General features: G+C 23.8%; 1 protein-coding gene across 1 annotated transcript in view; it reads left to right on the forward strand.

Annotated features, from left to right (window-relative positions):
- Nucleotides 1–979: 979 nt before the first annotated feature.
- LOC111629164 overlaps nt 980–19,928 on the forward strand; it is a 65,299-nt gene continuing 46,350 nt past the window's right edge. The window contains exons 1-8 of the mRNA XM_023373043.1: nt 980–1,133; nt 3,553–3,774; nt 5,685–5,797; nt 8,235–8,369; nt 9,896–10,036; nt 12,899–13,036; nt 15,787–15,870; nt 16,477–16,583. Coding sequence (XP_023228811.1) covers nt 1,024–1,133; nt 3,553–3,774; nt 5,685–5,797; nt 8,235–8,369; nt 9,896–10,036; nt 12,899–13,036; nt 15,787–15,870; nt 16,477–16,583 — 1,050 coding nt within the window. The 5' untranslated portion in view covers nt 980–1,023. The remainder of the gene's footprint in view (nt 1,134–3,552; nt 3,775–5,684; nt 5,798–8,234; nt 8,370–9,895; nt 10,037–12,898; nt 13,037–15,786; nt 15,871–16,476; nt 16,584–19,928) is intronic.

Here is a 19,928-nt window from a genome sequence, read left to right on the forward strand (position 1 = left end):
CCTGTTAAGAAACACTGCTCTACTGTAATGCTATTTTAGTTGATACAATGTTTTACAGTGATATTTTGTTATTGATATTCATATAGTTGTAATATTCTTAAATGATTCAAATTAACAACAAATATATTTTATTGTTTTTAAAGTATCACTAATAAACTATTGTATTTGAACTAATATTTTTGATTTAACAGTCATTATCAGATTCTGTTCTAAAAATTATTGTATTTTTATTATATGAATATTTACTTTTATATTACTTGCATTTTATTTTTTTCATATTTACAAATTTTTAATTATATTTTTATCCTTAATTTATTATAATTAAAAAGTATTCATTATTTAGATATTTAATATTTAATTTCAGGTTAATATTGCACTCATAACATTTATGTAATGTTTAAATATTCAAACTATGACACGAAAAATAAATAAATCACACTTAAGTAAAGATGAATGTGAAAAAATTCTTGCTGTAATTCAACGTGATTGCAATTTGCGACAAAAAGAACAGGAACGTTTAAGGTAAGAAGTACATTTTTGTTAAAATTTACAAAAAATTTTTATTGCATGTATGTAAGAATATTTCAAATATTTTGTTTGAAATTAAATATTGCTTACAGTAGTGTTATACTATTTACTTATTAAGAATATCTGAACATTAAAAATCCATTATTATAAGGAGTAGATCTTTAATGTTTTTAATGTTCATCTATTTATTCCCTAATTGANCAAATATATTTTATTGTTTTTAAAGTATCACTAATAAACTATTGTATTTGAACTAATATTTTTGATTTAACAGTCATTATCAGATTCTGTTCTAAAAATTATTGTATTTTTATTATATGAATATTTACTTTTATATTACTTGCATTTTATTTTTTTCATATTTACAAATTTTTAATTATATTTTTATCCTTAATTTATTATAATTAAAAAGTATTCATTATTTAGATATTTAATATTTAATTTCAGGTTAATATTGCACTCATAACATTTATGTAATGTTTAAATATTCAAACTATGACACGAAAAATAAATAAATCACACTTAAGTAAAGATGAATGTGAAAAAATTCTTGCTGTAATTCAACGTGATTGCAATTTGCGACAAAAAGAACAGGAACGTTTAAGGTAAGAAGTACATTTTTGTTAAAATTTACAAAAAATTTTTATTGCATGTATGTAAGAATATTTCAAATATTTTGTTTGAAATTAAATATTGCTTACAGTAGTGTTATACTATTTACTTATTAAGAATATCTGAACATTAAAAATCCATTATTATAAGGAGTAGATCTTTAATGTTTTTAATGTTCATCTATTTATTCCCTAATTGATTTGAAAAAAGCTTACTAGTTTGGACATTAACAGATTTATAATGCATAACAATTGTGTAAATTAACTCACTAAGAATAAAGAACTAGTCTAAATTTTTTTTTGCATTTTGTTTAATAATGTATCATGCTATTTTAATGAATATGGCATGATATGATTTATGACAAAATGTAATGTTATAAAATTAAATAGCTTTTAGTCAACAACAGATTTTCTGTTAAGAACATCAGATGTTGGCTAAAGAGCTAGTAAAGAAATAACTCTTTAAGGAAATTATTTAGTTTTTAAAACATTTAAATTTATTAAACTGTATGTGGTAAAAGATGTTTTTACTATTAAAATGTTAATCATTGTCACTATGAACTTAAAGGTTTAAAAGAGATAAAACACCACTTATTGGACTGGAATGATATAGTAACTACTTCACTCAAAAGCTTTAAATTATTTTCCAGTAACAGTTAATATGAAACATATGTTTTTTTTTTTACTAATGTTTTCAATCTTTAATTGGAGATCTTCAGGTCTTGATTCTATATTCGTTGATGAAATGCTTAAATTGAACAGTGATGTTTTTTGAAAAATTTTAAATAATTTTTAAAGAGATTCTTGGGATATATAAAATAGAAATAAAAGTAATGATAAATATATAAAATTAGAAAGTATACAATTAAAATCAATATTTAAAGACTGTATTTGTATTTTAATTGTATACTTTGTCATAAGTTGGAGACTGATTGTATGTTGAAAGCTATGTGCTCTTTAAAAATGGCAGAAAATCTTAATGTAGAATACTGAAGTGTTTTAAAAATAATTTCCAATCAACAGGTTAAATTACATTAAATTGTTTAGTTAATTAACTAGTTAACTTTTTTAACTATACTTTTTTAGTTAACTAAAAAAAGTATAGTATAATATATTCTTAATTTTGATCTGTACTATATTCTGAAATGTTACTGTTCTAGAAATACTAAAAATTTAGTAAATAAACAAGATGTTTTTGCAGTCTCATTTACAAAAGTAGCAATACATATGTTCAGTTATAAAGAAAGTTATTTAAGAATATAAGAATAATATACTCTGTTCAGTAGATCAAATTATTATTATATTTCCAATTTCTCTTTAATGTGACACCAGAATGAAATAGAATGATAAATGGAACAACAACAAAAAAGTGGAAGTAGGCAATGTGAATAAATTCTAATTAAATGAAAATAATACAAAGAAAATCTCATACTAATTCCATATTGTTCAGCTTTTTACAAATAATCAAAAAATGTAACACAAACCTGATCTAATACAGGAAGTGTTACTTATCTCTACGATAACCTCTTTGCATGATAAATAACAGTATTGTAAATATTGAAATTATTTTATTTGAAAGTGTTATTACTTACAAACTTAGCTATGCCATTTCTTTTATATTTTTTAATAATTAATAATTACATAGTTTGGTTTATATTTATTTGAAATATATCTTATTCTCATTTAATAAATTTGTACATGTTTTTTTGTATACATTGTTTAAATGCTATTTTTCTTGAAATTAGGACCTGCTTGAATGAATTCCTTTTATACAGTCATATTCTAAGTCAAAACATTCGATTTTGTATTACACAGATATGAAATATTGTTATGTTTATATGAGATAATATATTTAAAATTAATTATAAATTTTAATTGTATGTAAAACTGAACAAACTTTAGAAATATCATAAATATGTTGTAATGGAATGAAAATTATTTAATACACAAATAAATGTTTAGTTTAATTAAGAGTAAGTTTAAAAATTTATTTGCATGATATATTTTCATAAATATTATTAAATAATATATATAGAATTATAACAAGTTATAAATTTAACAATTTTAAGATGGAATGTTGCNCTGTCATCTGATAAGTTGATTTTATTTATTAAAAAAGTAGTAGTACTCAATATACACAACAACTCACAACCAACCAATAACCGGTGTGAAAATCTTCAAAAACTGCAAATATTTTCGATACCCCTCCTGGGTTCTTCCTCAGGCTTAATTTATATCAGCCATAATAATGTGAGTGTTATAAGAAAGATACAATAAAAAAAAAATAGTATACAAATTAATATTGTAAATTTATTCATAATTTCTGATTAATTATTTTATTATTTTTCTGTTATTTTTGTAATTGTTTTTCATGGATAATTTAATATTAATTTTTTGTTGTCTTATAATTTAGTAAAATTGAGGAAGAACTGAATGAAAAAGCATCACAAAGAAGTGTTTTAGCAAAGCGTAAAGAATTTAATGAAAAATGGTGTATATTGTGCTGTTCAACTTTTAATTTACTATTTAATAAGAAATTTTATTGTCATGATTGCCATTTTTATGTTTGTCGACATTGTGCTGTTTGGGAAAGCCAAGAAAAAATTTGGTTGTGCAGATTATGTGAACATCAACGGTAAAAATTTATATTATATTAACATTAGCACTATTATTTAAACAATGATCTGATCATATAATGTACATTAATAAATATTTTTATTTGAGTTAAAAATTATTAATATTAAGTAAATAAAACTACACCAATGTAACAGCAGATTAATTTTGCATTGAATGTTCTCAATCTACTTCATAAACTCTTTTCATGATTCTTTAGATGCTGTTATTTTGGTGTGGTTTTATTTATTTGTTTCCTGTTACAGCAGCACGTATATCAATTACTAATAATCTTCAAAGTGAAATTGTTTTAATTGATGCAATTTCTTTGCCAAATATAAGTAGAATTATGAATTTGATTTTATTGTTAAATTAGTTTTTTTACTTTCTTGTTGAACAGTATTATATTTATAGTATGATTATATTTTTCTTATTATATTAATATTGCCATTGTATTCTGTATGGTAGTGTGACCAATCAAATTGAGCTTTCTCATATATTTATTGTTTTGACCATCTTTCTTTGATGATTATTACTTGCTGAATGATTGGTATTGTTTTATAAGCTTTTTATTAATTTATAAATTGCATTAAAGCAAAGTGATTTATATGATTATTATATATGAGCATGATTTACAAAAATTGTTTTAATTTTTTTATGCAGATTTTCAATTATTGCAATACTTTGACATAATTTTGCTTTTAGTTTTGTGATATTTTTAGCATGAATGTAAGGATAACTGTAATTTTATATTTTGTTAAATTTATATTTTGTAGATAGAATCTGCAATTTTAAGAAAGCATGCTGTAATCTTTCAGTACAGATATCCCTTGTATTACATGGTAGTTACGTTCTGAAAAAGTGTCGTGGTATGTGAATCCATGCTATATGAAACAAAGGATTAATGCAAAAGATAGGGTTGTGTTCCAGAAGTTAGCAAAAGTATACTATTCTTTTTCATTACTCAGAGAATTATGTTTATTAAAGTAATCAATAATTAACTAATAATCACAATTAAAAGTATTATATTATGTGTTAATATTAATTTTAGTTAAATGAGTGTGTTTTCTTTTTACAAAGCATTGTCATCATCTCAACTTTTTTGTTGTTCTTGATCAGATGTATCAGCGACATTTTTATATTTTTTTTATATTTATCATAAAAAAATGTTTATGGATGACAAAATAAAAATATGTTATTAATTGAAAATTTGTTCTGGTGGGTTGTATTTGTTCATTCGAGAGCTGAGTGACTTTTTTTCAGAATCTGTGTTCAAATACTAAATTGTATGAGTACTGAGACTTACCTAAAAATGTTTAATAAACTTTACTAAATACGAAGATTAATCTATAAAAAAACAGAGTGACAGCTTAAGGGCTAAAGCGTGAAAGCAACAATCACACCAATAACTGTTGTATAGGAAAGTTAGTGCAATTTTTTCTTCCTTGTCCTATCAGTTTCATTAAAGTAAACCTGACAAAAAACACAAAATAATTTGAAAATTTCAATATTCTAAAATTCACAGACAAATTTGAGTCAACATGCATGCTTACTTGAATAAAAATTAATATAGAATAATGAAGTTTAAACTTAAAAATTGTGAAATTTTGTATGGAGAATTTCCAAAACCATGTCGGAGCAAAACCAGAAGTTGCATTGTATGGAAGATATCCCCAATTTTCAAACTGTGTTAGAGCAAAATCATGTCGTAGAAGTACTGTGTTGTAGAAGGGATATCTGTATATGCATTTTTTTCCTCAGCACTTTAATGCAGGCTCCTGAATTATTTTTAGTTTTTGAAACTGGATATAAATAAAAACATTTTGTTTTTACAAATAATAGTTTAAATTTGCTCTAATAATTTTTCAGTAATTTTGAATAATTGGAATAAAATATTTTTATATGACTTTTAAAATACGATTTTATTTCTAGCATTTTGTATATACAATCTTGTGAATGGTTTTATGATCATGTAAGAAAGAAATTTAAGCATTTTGGAAGCTCTAAAATATTTATAAAAACATTACATAAAAAGCGAAAAGAATGTAAGTATAGTTTTAACAATCACTAAAATTACAAAATAAATGTAAAATTAGGTAAAATTAATTAGAATATATCAAATTGATAAGAAAAGTCACAAAAATTATTAAATATGTTTTGATTTAAAAAAGTTTGTTGTTTGATCAAAAGATTTTTTTAAATAAAGAAAATTAAAATATTTTTGATAAGATCAACTTATCAACAAGTGAATTTATATCTTTGTTCTGTCATCTGATAAGTTGATTTTATTTATTAAAAAAGTAGTAGTACTCAATATACACAACAACTCACAACCAACCAATAACCGGTGTGAAAATCTTCAAAAACTGCAAATATTTTCGATACCCCTCCTGGGTTCTTCCTCAGGCTTAATTTATATCTTCCATTGGAACTAGATTCTTTAATTCAGATGTTTTTTAAAAAGTTGGAACATGCCGTTTCCGAAAATTCCAAACATGGAAGGACTTCCATTGGACTGGAATTAAAGAATCCAGTTCCAACAGAAGAAATAAATTAAGCCTGAGGAAGAGCCCAGGAGGGGCATCAAAAACATTTGCAGTTTTTGAAGATTTTCACACCGGTTATTTGTTGGTTGTGAGTTGTGTATATTGAGTTTATACAACCCAGTGTGGTGAGAAAGTACATAAAGTAGTAGTAAATTAAATAGTTGTTTGTACTTTCTTTAAAATAATTGTATTGATAAAAGTTTGAATGTCCTGAGTTGTTAATAGAGCTTATTTTGAACTTTTTGTAATGTTAACTTTGTTTATCATAATATTAACTACAATTTAAATTAATGTTTTTTTTAATACTGTATTTCTTTGATTCTAAGATGCACTTTTTGACCTATTTTTAATTTTTAAGGAAGAGATGCATCAATTGATGGCTTTTACAATTGCACTCTAAAATGACAATTAGCAATAGTCATGAATAGACCATGTAATACATTATGTACAGTAATAGATCAGTAATATCACTCAATGCTGATGCTCAGTTTAAATGAGTTTTATTGGTACATTTATGAGTGTTACATTTAAATGCTTTTTTAATATTTAAAATATTGTTGAGATGACATTATGATGCAACATTAAAATGAATAGTTATTGTATATGTGGAAGCGTATGAAAATAGAACTCAAGAACAGTACCTATAGTATCTATTTTATAGAATTTGTATTGTTTTTCTAACTTGTTAAATAACAAACCTTAATAAAATCAATTACTTAAAAAATTTTTCCTTCCATAAAAATTTTAAAATTTGATTTCAGATTCATAGTGCATCTTAGAATCAGTGGTTTCTTAGAATCTAGAAATATGATATGTGCATGTGTATGTCTTAATATGTATATATTAATAAATTGACATTTTTCTGGATTGATTTACTATAAGTATTTACAGAAATTACATTTTTAAGATTATTAAGATTACATTTTTCTCAAAATGTCATTGTTGTGCAGAGCAAAAGAATTGCTCTCTAATTTTTTGATTTACATTCTTCAAAAAGATGTTTTACAAAAATACTATAGAGTGACCAATCAAATTGAGCTTTCTCAGATATTTATTGTTTTGACCATCTTTCTTTGATGATTATTACTTGCTGAATGATTGGTATTGTTTTATAAGCTTTTTATTAATTTATAAATTGCATTAAAGCAAAGTGATTTATATGATTATTATATATGAGCATGATTTACANCTTGAAATTTTTAATGTTTTGTTTTGCTTTTTTACAGTATATGAATTTATTAAATTTTAAATACTTAATCAATGATAGTAATGTAATTTCATACGTAGGTTTTAAACTCAGAAAAAGAACTATGATACATTCAAATATAATTTTTTGCAGAATCATTCTAAAAATTTGTAGTATAAACTGGATGAGAAAAGAAAATATGGAATATATATAATTTTCATAATTAATTTGAAAATCTTTATTTAATAATAATACTACAGTAGAGCATCGATTATTCGACACAATTGGGGACTGGGGTTGGTCGAATAAGTGAAAAAAATGGATAACCGGAAAATATGAAAAAAATACATTATTAGTATATCTCATGTAATTAGTATATTAGTATATCACTATTAACCTACTTTGCGTTGAATTTTCATCGATGTTAAGCCTAACAAAAATTTTTTTTAAATAATAATCGTTGCTATTGTATTGTTAAAAATTAGAAAATTAAGCCTCGTTTAAATACTGGCTCCCTTTCATGGTTGAGCCAGTGTTGCCAGCTACAACATGTAAAAGTACTATTAAAGTAGCTAAGACATAGCCAAATATTGTAGCGCCACATCACTAGGAGACATTTGAAATTTGCTGACTAGAACGGTCAGTTAACCGATGTGACGGTTAATTGGGGGTCGGATAATCGATGCTCTACTGTATTTCTTTCAACCAAAAGAGCAATTAATTTATAATGTTAACTGTAAATTAATACAGCTGATAGTGAAAATGATTCTGGTTATGGTCCTACAAATGAAAGTGGAACATCTAGATCAGTAGTTGCACTGCTTTATCCTAGAAATCAAAATGAAATAAAACAGGAAGAAGTTGGAGATTCTGTTTCTATAACAGGTAAATATACATACAAACAGATTTATTGCATAAATAAGTTTTTGCATACTTAAATGTGCAATGTTGAAATTATAGATTAATTCTCCAAGAATTAACTATCAGGCTAGAACTTGCTTAGTTTAAGTCCAATAGTTAATTCTTGGATAAGTAATTTGATCCTGATAATTAATCTGACCATGTTATGTATAATTTTTTTTTTTCATTATTGATTTGAGAATTTTATTCTGTTGTACAAAATGTTTTTATTTTTTTATATTTGTTGAAAATTTGTAATTTTTATTTTATTAAATTATTTTAAATCATTAAAAATAAAATTGTTTTTTCTGGAAGCCAAAGTTTTTTTTATACAAAGAATGCTTTCAACTTACCTTCAGTTTTTATTAATTTGTATGTACAAATGTTTGAAAAATGGAATATACATTACATACATATAAATTGAAAAATAATATTTAAATTATAAATCAATAAATATAAATTAAGAAATAGTATTTACTTTTAGATTTGTTAAATTTAGAAAAGTAACAATGAAATGTTTAAATATAACAAAGTGAAATAAAAGTGAAGGTAAGAACAAGATATTTTAAAATTAATTTTTGATACAATATAATTAATAATGTGAAATTCTAAAAAGCAATATTTAAATTATTTAAACCTGGAAATAAGATTCATGATAAAAGTGAAGAAATCTTTGGGGGCTAAGATTGTGATTTGAGTCTTACCTGACTTTGGTTTTCTGATAAATAGAACTATCTCCCACTTTTCTTTGCCAACATATATAGAACAAGAATGTAGTAGATTTTCATAGGTGATGACAACAAATGATTTTCTTATTAACTTAGACAAAAATTATAGAAGGATTAATCAACTCACATCTAAGTGCATCTAAAGTGTGAAAATTTTAATACAGAAATATGGTGGAGGAAAAATTTACTGTTATTGTCACTGTTACTCTCTGTACATAAACATATCAAATATGAAATTGCATGTCAGACATTTACCAATAGCCATATAAATTTAAAAAAAGAAAACAANAATACTACAGTAGAGCATCGATTATTCGACACAATTGGGGACTGGGGTTGGTCGAATAAGTGAAAAAAATGGATAACCGGAAAATATGAAAAAAATACATTATTAGTATATCTCATGTAATTAGTATATTAGTATATCACTATTAACCTACTTTGCGTTGAATTTTCATCGATGTTAAGCCTAACAAAAATTTTTTTTAAATAATAATCGTTGCTATTGTATTGTTAAAAATTAGAAAATTAAGCCTCGTTTAAATACTGGCTCCCTTTCATGGTTGAGCCAGTGTTGCCAGCTACAACATGTAAAAGTACTATTAAAGTAGCTAAGACATAGCCAAATATTGTAGCGCCACATCACTAGGAGACATTTGAAATTTGCTGACTAGAACGGTCAGTTAACCGATGTGACGGTTAATTGGGGGTCGGATAATCGATGCTCTACTGTATTTCTTTCAACCAAAAGAGCAATTAATTTATAATGTTAACTGTAAATTAATACAGCTGATAGTGAAAATGATTCTGGTTATGGTCCTACAAATGAAAGTGGAACATCTAGATCAGTAGTTGCACTGCTTTATCCTAGAAATCAAAATGAAATAAAACAGGAAGAAGTTGGAGATTCTGTTTCTATAACAGGTAAATATACATACAAACAGATTTATTGCATAAATAAGTTTTTGCATACTTAAATGTGCAATGTTGAAATTATAGATTAATTCTCCAAGAATTAACTATCAGGCTAGAACTTGCTTAGTTTAAGTCCAATAGTTAATTCTTGGATAAGTAATTTGATCCTGATAATTAATCTGACCATGTTATGTATAATTTTTTTTTTTCATTATTGATTTGAGAATTTTATTCTGTTGTACAAAATGTTTTTATTTTTTTATATTTGTTGAAAATTTGTAATTTTTATTTTATTAAATTATTTTAAATCATTAAAAATAAAATTGTTTTTTCTGGAAGCCAAAGTTTTTTTTATACAAAGAATGCTTTCAACTTACCTTCAGTTTTTATTAATTTGTATGTACAAATGTTTGAAAAATGGAATATACATTACATACATATAAATTGAAAAATAATATTTAAATTATAAATCAATAAATATAAATTAAGAAATAGTATTTACTTTTAGATTTGTTAAATTTAGAAAAGTAACAATGAAATGTTTAAATATAACAAAGTGAAATAAAAGTGAAGGTAAGAACAAGATATTTTAAAATTAATTTTTGATACAATATAATTAATAATGTGAAATTCTAAAAAGCAATATTTAAATTATTTAAACCTGGAAATAAGATTCATGATAAAAGTGAAGAAATCTTTGGGGGCTAAGATTGTGATTTGAGTCTTACCTGACTTTGGTTTTCTGATAAATAGAACTATCTCCCACTTTTCTTTGCCAACATATATAGAACAAGAATGTAGTAGATTTTCATAGGTGATGACAACAAATGATTTTCTTATTAACTTAGACAAAAATTATAGAAGGATTAATCAAATCACATCTAAGTGCATCTAAAGTGTGAAAATTTTAATACAGAAATATGGTGGAGGAAAAATTTACTGTTATTGTCACTGTTACTCTCTGTACATAAACATATCAAATATGAAATTGCATGTCAGACATTTACCAATAGCCATATAAATTTAAAAAAGAAAACAAAATAAGAAATGGATAAAGTCAGAATATATGTGGTTAAACATCATTATTACATTAGTTCTGCATTTATATCATTAAATAAGAGAATAAAAGAACATTTAACATGTTTTTTTATATATGGAATACCTTTTTAGCCCAGTGGACAGTAATTTGTGAAGTTATATCAAATGCTCTCATTGTTTCACAGAATTAAAAAATTGCAGTTCCTCAAGCTATTAGAACATATACATATACATATGTAGTCTAGAAATATCAAAGGGATTGATTCTAAACTTAAATCAATTGATTCTATATACATTAAAGGTGATTGAAGTTAGACTTGGACCACAATCTTAAACTGCAAAGATTTGCTTTTTTTCTATTATCACACATTGTATTTTCAACTTTTCAAGCAATATTTAATTACAATATTGCTTTTAACATCTTTCTGTTGCTACCATATCAAAAATTTATTTTAAAATTAATTTTTGATACAATATAATTAATAATGTGAAATTCTAAAAAGCAATATTTAAATTATTTAAACCTGGAAATAAGATTCATGATAAAAGTGAAGAAATCTTTGGGGGCTAAGATTGTGATTTGAGTCTTACCTGACTTTGGTTTTCTGATAAATAGAACTATCTCCCACTTTTCTTTGCCAACATATATAGAACAAGAATGTAGTAGATTTTCATAGGTGATGACAACAAATGATTTTCTTATTAACTTAGACAAAAATTATAGAAGGATTAATCAACTCACATCTAAGTGCATCTAAAGTGTGAAAATTTTAATACAGAAATATGGTGGAGGAAAAATTTACTGTTATTGTCACTGTTACTCTCTGTACATAAACATATCAAATATGAAATTGCATGTCAGACATTTACCAATAGCCATATAAATTTAAAAAAAGAAAACAANTACTCATAATGCAAAACATTTTTTCCATAGAAATTAATGTAAAATACGATAATGCATTCCATGCCGGAAAAATACTCAAATATTTTATGTATAATGTTTATTCAAAGAAAGTTACACAATATTCATTGTTAAGAGGCATGAATCATCTTCATCTTTTCTTCTAGCACAGAATGAACCAACCTGGAATGTGAATTCGATTTTCAGAAAACAAAAAATCACAGATAATATGTCTGATAAACATGCCAAATGATATGTCTTGGGCTATGTAAAGGTTATAATTAATTAATTTGACTAGAGGTAGGTAGTTATGCTGCCATCTCATATTAAATTTAATAATTATAAATAAATAATTTTTAATTTAGGCATTTAAAAAATTTAATTTGGAATTGGTCATTAAATTTAGTATGAGCTGGCATGTTTATTATATAATGGGCTATGATTGTTGATGTTTATACGTAATATGTGTGAATACAAGTTTGGAAAAATGTGTGATCATAAATGACACTAAGATGCTAGCGGAATGAGTACTAAACACAGACTGATGGAGCATGCACACAATCCGGGATTTCCTCTCTCCTTGTCACTTGTTATGCAAAACAGCACTCATTAAGTGAGTCAAGGTTTTTACAATTTGTTTTGCTCGTTATGCGAGGTTCTCGTTAAACGAGGTTCCACTGTATAGATAATTATAAAAATTTATATGCTTTGCTTAATTTGAAATTAAATCCCCAGAGTAATAGGCTGATATCTTTACCCCTTTAGTTATCTGGCTGATGTCAATCTATAATAATTATTAAAATATATGACAATTAGTTATTTATTTTTAGAGAATATTATTTTTAAGTAAGAAGCACTGTATAAACTATTTATTTTACATTAGATCTATTATTAAAACTGTAAATCATTAATAATAACAATAACTTTCTTAGAATCTCATTGTTCTCAAGCAGATGATGAGGATGATATGGGAGAAATAAGACATCATATTGAAACAGTTGTAGAAGGACTGATTGGAGGGACATCTCTTGATACAGCGCGTGTTGATTGTCTTTATGATCATCCTTTGTGTAAGTATTAATTTAATAAGGACACAAAATTAATATATACTTGAAAATTTTGAGATGCTGAAACTAATTTTATATAAGTCAAGAATTTATTTCTTATTATTTATATTTTGGTGAATCTCTACTAGATTTTTTTGAAAAATTAGCAAAATTCATTGAGTTGAGGATAAGTGTCTCTGATAATATTGAAAAATCGAAAAGCTCAGAATAAGTGCAGTTTGACAAATTATATTTTATAAAGCTACTATTATTTATCTAAGAATTGCATTCTTTAATAACACAACATTTTTTTCAATATTATATTTAACTGATACTTAAATAACATGTATTGTTGAATATATGTTAAGGATATGATGTTAAATAAATTATTTTCTGCATTAATCTAATAATATAAGCATAAGTGGAAAAATAGTAAATCATATTTTATCTAAATTGTTAATATATGAATTTTTTAAATGCTTTAATGTTTTATTTAACAAAATTGTTTGATTACAGTAAACACAAAATTGAATGGATATCAATATTTCCTAGTGAACATGGACTATAAGAAAAGAATTAAAAAATTTTGTTTAATCAATTAAAATTTTTACAAATTGACAATTTTTTCATCTTTCTTCCTCTCATTGACTAATCACATGTCATATGTCATTACAGAGAAGTTTATACAAGTTTTGGTTCATTCTATAATAAAGCTTAATCCCTGCATCATTCACTGTCCTCCTATAAATATTAATATTAATATTTTTAAGAGATTTGTTATAATTTACTATTTTATAGCCAATCTTATTCTCTCCATTTCTTGCCTATGTGCCCTGTCAATATTTCTTTATTAGGCGTTCCACTAACTCCTACCCATACCCTAACTCTTACAATTCACATGATGTAAGCAAATTGCTCTCTCAATCTATTACTCTCAGAACAGTACCTAAATGCTCTCCTTTTAAGCACTAAAGGCTGCCATTTTAAAATGCTATGAGTCACTTGATGTATATGGGATAAACAAATGGCTGTGTATTGGCTTGTAAATATCTGTAGTCATTTGCCCATCTCTAAGTATAATGCATATGTATAAGAAATGAGTCTTTTTATAGCTTTCTGGTTTCAAGTGTAACACCATCCGTATGGGATATTATTGATTGCAGGCAAAAAAATGTCCAATATCCAACTGCTGCTCTACTGTGAGTAATAAGTTGAGAGAGAAATTTGATTACATCACAAGGATTATAAGAGGGTCAGGATATGAGCAAGAATTAGTGGAATGCCTAATAAAGAAACATTAGCAGGATACCCAGGCTAGGAGATATGTGAAGAATTGGGATGGCTATAAAATAATGAATTATAATGAATCTATTAAGTATGTTTATAGGAGAACAATGAATGATGCTTGGATTAAACTTTACTATAAAAGGAACCTAACTTTATATAAGCTCCTCCATTATGACAAGGATAAGTTATGTCCCATAGATGTCACCAGGGCATTGCATGTAAATTCAGTATCATTATATGTTTAGCAAGATGTGCCAATCATAACAATATGTTAAGTGCAGTTTGAATTTTGCAGATTATAACTGAGTTTATTTCTAAAAAAATGTAAATTTTAATTATTCTGTATCATTACTTTCTGCATCAAGTTTTAATACTAAATATGTCAATATGAGCAGTTATTGTACTTTTCTTATACATTTTTATTGATAATATATGTTTACTAAGGTATAGAGCTATAGAAGCCAGTTGTTTATTTTAAAAAAGTAGAGTAAAACTGGATCCACTCACCAAGATTCGTTTTTAGAAATTTATTTCACATTTTAGATACTTCAACTTGGAGTGAAGGAAGAGTTGATTTATGTTATGTAAGAGTGTTGAATGTTATTTAACAAAATTTCAGTCCTTAAATGTTTGATATTATTTTTACTTATAACTTTAATGCATATTTTTAATTTAGATAAAATAATATTTTTATATTAAAACAAATACATATTCAATGTGTATTTAATACAAAAAAACTTAATACATTTTATCTAAATTAAAAATATCAATTAATTTTATGGTATGAAGTTAATTGATAAATGGAAGGAAAAGTAGAAGAGATTTAAAAATATAAATATTTTAAATTATTGTCATATTTCTTAATTATAAGCAAAAATTAATAATCAATATTCTCAAAACTAAATTAATTAATTTTCATAAGCAGATTTATCAATGAATACTTATTTCAGTATATGATTATAACTCATAGTGAATTTGATTATATTCATATTCATTATTGTACATTATTTACATGTAAAAATAAATATAACCTCAAAAGTAAAATAATTACAATGATAAAGAAAAAGAAAAGTTTAAAAATGTAGATTTATAGGTTTACAAATTTTCATATATGATATGATGTGTCAGGTGCATGATTAGCATATTGACAGTAAAGTATGTAATGCACAGATTATGCTAATGCAGATTTTTATATTTGTTCAAAACTTTTAATATTTTACTTATAATCTTAATAATTTTATTGTATTTGTTCAACAACAGTTTTCTTTAAAATTTGGTCTGCATTTTACATTTTTATTGTATTAGATTACAAATATTTTTAAAAATCATGTCTATCAGAAAATTAAATTAATTTCAACATAAATGTTACAAAGTAACTTTTATGTTGAAATGTGAATAAAACTAATACTAAAACTAATAATAAAATGTTTTGTATATAATTAATTTTTTTTATTAGTTACCTAATTGATTTTTATATTTATTTTTAGATGATCAGCTATTTGCAAAATATCACTCTCAACTTGCATCAGCTTCTGTTCTTTTATGTAATGCATTACAAAAAGCTATGCAAAGTAAGTTATTTAAAATTTTTAAAATATTTTTTATCAATATTTAATATTTTTTACATTATACATTATTACTTTGACTTTACAATGTTATTTAAACAAATGTTATAAATTGAAAGAAAGAATACTCAAGTATTTTTTCTTTCAATTTATTCTTTTTTAATAGTATAAATTGTTGGCAATTATGCTACATGTTTCTATAATGTAATTAATGATTCATGTTGAAAAGCTTTATAAATTATCAAATACAATGGTACAATATTTAGTTTTCCTGATAATTCAATATTATAAATATTGAAAAAATAGTCTTACTCAAATACTAAAGATAGTAGAATTTTTTAACAACTTCATAAAGCTTTTTCTGTAAAAGATGAAAAATAAGACAATAAAAAAATCTTAATTAGATTGAAAATAATTAAAAGACCAAGATTATTTGCTCTTACTTCTAATTCACTACATTCATCAAACATTCAACTTGTTTATTGGATCTTATACAGATATTTATTCTTCAATAATTGATATATTGTTTGTAATAATAGATAATATATTAGTAATAGAGCAATATATCAATAAAAGTAAGCATACAGAAGGTATATAACTTTTTTATTTCAGGCAATACTCTTTCAGAAGATGAAATTACACCTACTGCTGCTCATTCAGCATTAAAATATATTATAAATGAAGTTATTGAAGATGTACAAATGTTGCCTATTTTCAAGGTAAGTTAATTAAAAGTATAATTATAAGAAATATTATTGTTTTTGTGTAAGCACAATAAATATGAAGTACAAAATAAAATTTTAAACTTTTGACATAAACGAAAATTGTTATTTTATCATGTTATCATCATACTGATATAATAACTGTTACAAATTAATACATATTTGAAGCAAATAATATAAATCTGACTTGGCCAATAAGTTATTTTTGGTTGATGTTAACCAAATTTAATCAAATGGTAATTTTCATATTTTCCATGGAGAAATTTTTAACTATCATTACAGGTTGGTATTGCATTGTTATTGCTCCATAAGATTATAGATGATTGTCCTTTGTTTCTAGTTACAGAACAGTGAAATATGCATATGCAGATACTAAATAAAGAACATGAAGTGGTTGTGCTTTTTGTAATGATAGTCATAGCTAGGTTATGTTTTTTTTAGAAGTTGTTTTGTTATGCCTGTAACAATTTCAGTTACATGGAAAATGAATGCATAAAGAAAAGCAGAACTTATTTCTGTGATGAATGAAAAGAAATAGTTTTTGATATTGTAAAATAAATGTAAAATGTAAAATAAGTATGTAATGTCTCAATATCCTTATAGAAAAAGTATCTAAACTGTTATTATAGTACAGTAAATAAATATAAAATAATGCTGCAAATATAGTTATTATATTAAATAAATATGCAAATAAGAATGCCCAATTTGGCCAGATTTAAGAATGCCAATTTGGCCAGTCATTTAGGAAACTAGTTAACAATAAACTACATTAAAATAGCATTTTTGAAAGAATATGACTATTTTATTTTTCAGACACCAGCTTTTTGAAAGAAAGTAACTAAAAATGATTTTAAAATATTGTGTTAATTTTAAAAGATGTTAGTCATAGTTTTAAACAATTATGTTGTATTAACTGATTATTTTTATTATGTTAGTAGAATTTGGATAACTTCTGAAATTTTTAAAACTATTGTTTTGCTTGCTTTTTATCAGTTTCACAATGTACAGTTTATCCATTAACCATAATATTTTGATTCAATTTTTCATGACGATTTACATAAACGGTTTTAATTTTGTATATTATTTGAATTTAATGCATTTTTGTCATACCAAATAGTGTTCTTCCAAAATTATATAATATAAGATACTTTTTTAATTTGATAGACTATTATAAATTGAATTTGTTATAATTTCTGATAGAATATTTAAGTAAATTATAAATTTGGAAATAGCAGTTTTAATAGAATATTGAATGAAAACTTAATATTCTAAAATATATTATTTATTCATACTGAAGTAAAATATATGTGAAAATTATTAAAATTTACATTAATACATTTTTGAGTTTTTAGTGTATACAAGATTAGTTATAAATAAATAGATGGCAAGAAAATATGTTTTTTACTTAAAATTTATCCAATTATGAATTAAAAATAATTTTTTATATTTTATTATAATATTTGAGAGAATTATATAAGAATTTATAATATATTACATTCTTATATATTTAGTGATAACTATAATTAATGTAAAATATATAAGTTTATATAAAAAAAATTAAACAATAAGAATATAATTATATTTTTTGTTGTACAATATTAAAACTGATGATTTTCAATTGCTTACAAATTTCTCGTATACAGTATATTAAGGCAAAAGTGTGCTATCATAGGACAAGAATAAAATGCAATTTATTTGACATAGAAGAGTGTTTATTGATATACTTAAATCACAATTAAATACTTTAATAATTAATAACTATGTCAAGCAAATGCTTTGATTTATTTAATAAGTTTCTTCAATATACATGTTTAAAAAATTCTACAGTTAGGATAAGACAAAAAATTGAAAATTTCAAAGATTTGAAAAGATAATTGAATCAAATGAAGAGTTTTAATTAGAGTTTAATTCTGTGTCCCAATTGTTCAAAAATCTTTTTCCTATGGATTTAGTCCATCACTCAGCTCAAAGGAAAATAACTTCTATTTTGTGTGTTATGTTTAGACAGCAGATGAATTGTCATTTCATAATACTATTCATACAGGTTATCATTTTTATTGCATCACTTTTTTGACATCAATAAACATATACTAAATAAAAAATTTAGTTTTTACTTATAAAAATTATAATATGGTATTGGAAATAGCTTCAAATTTTAATTTTTTCAAGTTTCTGTAGTGTAATGAAATTCCATCATTTTATATTCAAGATAGCTAAATTGCACTATATCATAAACACTAAAAATAAAATTAGACATTTCAGTTGAATGTTTTATGAAATTATCTTTACTGAAAAACATATACTTTAAATATATAAATAACTTTTTATGTGCTGAAATAAAAACTGTATTAACTGAAAAAGTTAACTTTTTTATAATCACATTGGTTAATGCAATTTTTTTCTAATACCTTATTAGATGTTGCTGTATACATTTTTTATACTGATTGTTTCTAAAATTTGGCCATCATATTATATTATTAAGAAATTCTTAATAATAGTAGTAATAATATATTCCTAACATGTACTTACTTAAATTTTAAAAGGAATGTGAAATATTGGCTAATTATTGCTTGACATTGATTTTAAAGTGTATCATATAAAGAAGTGGCAAGAAAAACTTTTTAAACTTTAATATAAATTTTTCTTTTTTACTACCAATAAAATTAATAAAGAAGTTAGCTTTTTATTTTCATATTCTGACATGATAGAAATACTTTGTTTATAGTTTAATCATGAGAAATAACAGATACAACAAAAATTATGATCAAATTTTTCATAAATAAATAAAAATAAATATGGGAAGATATGTAATTTGATTTTTTTTAATGCAATGTAAAATTTTATTTGATTTATTTGCAATATTTTTATAAGAAATGTAATAATTTTGGAGCAGATTTACATAAGTGATGATAAATTAAATTATTGAAGAAACATAATAAAAAAACTCACATGAAAAGTATATTTTGAAGATGTTATTTTTTTAAAGAGATAATTAATAATTTTTTATATTTAATTAATTTTCTGAAATAAATATGCAATAATTATAACTACTAGATGATGAGTCAAAAACTTAATTTACTATTAATTACTTAAGAGAAATTATTTTTTAATATTTTACACTTAATTATTTTATTGAAACAAATCATATAAAACTAATATGTAAGAACATGTTTACATGCTTATTGATTTTTAATTTGAATGAGCCTGTTTTTTTAATTTACATTATTCATTTTTATTTCAAATTTTGAAAATGTCCTTTTTAAGTATGTTGCAATTTTAAAATTATCTATCATTATTTCAGTGCAAAGAACAAATAAATAATATGTTCCTCATACCTCAATC

This window comes from Centruroides sculpturatus, unplaced genomic scaffold, assembly GCF_000671375.1.
Source record: "Centruroides sculpturatus isolate CEXI.00-Female unplaced genomic scaffold, Cexi_2.0 scaffold500, whole genome shotgun sequence".
NCBI lineage: Eukaryota > Metazoa > Arthropoda > Arachnida > Scorpiones > Buthidae > Centruroides > Centruroides sculpturatus.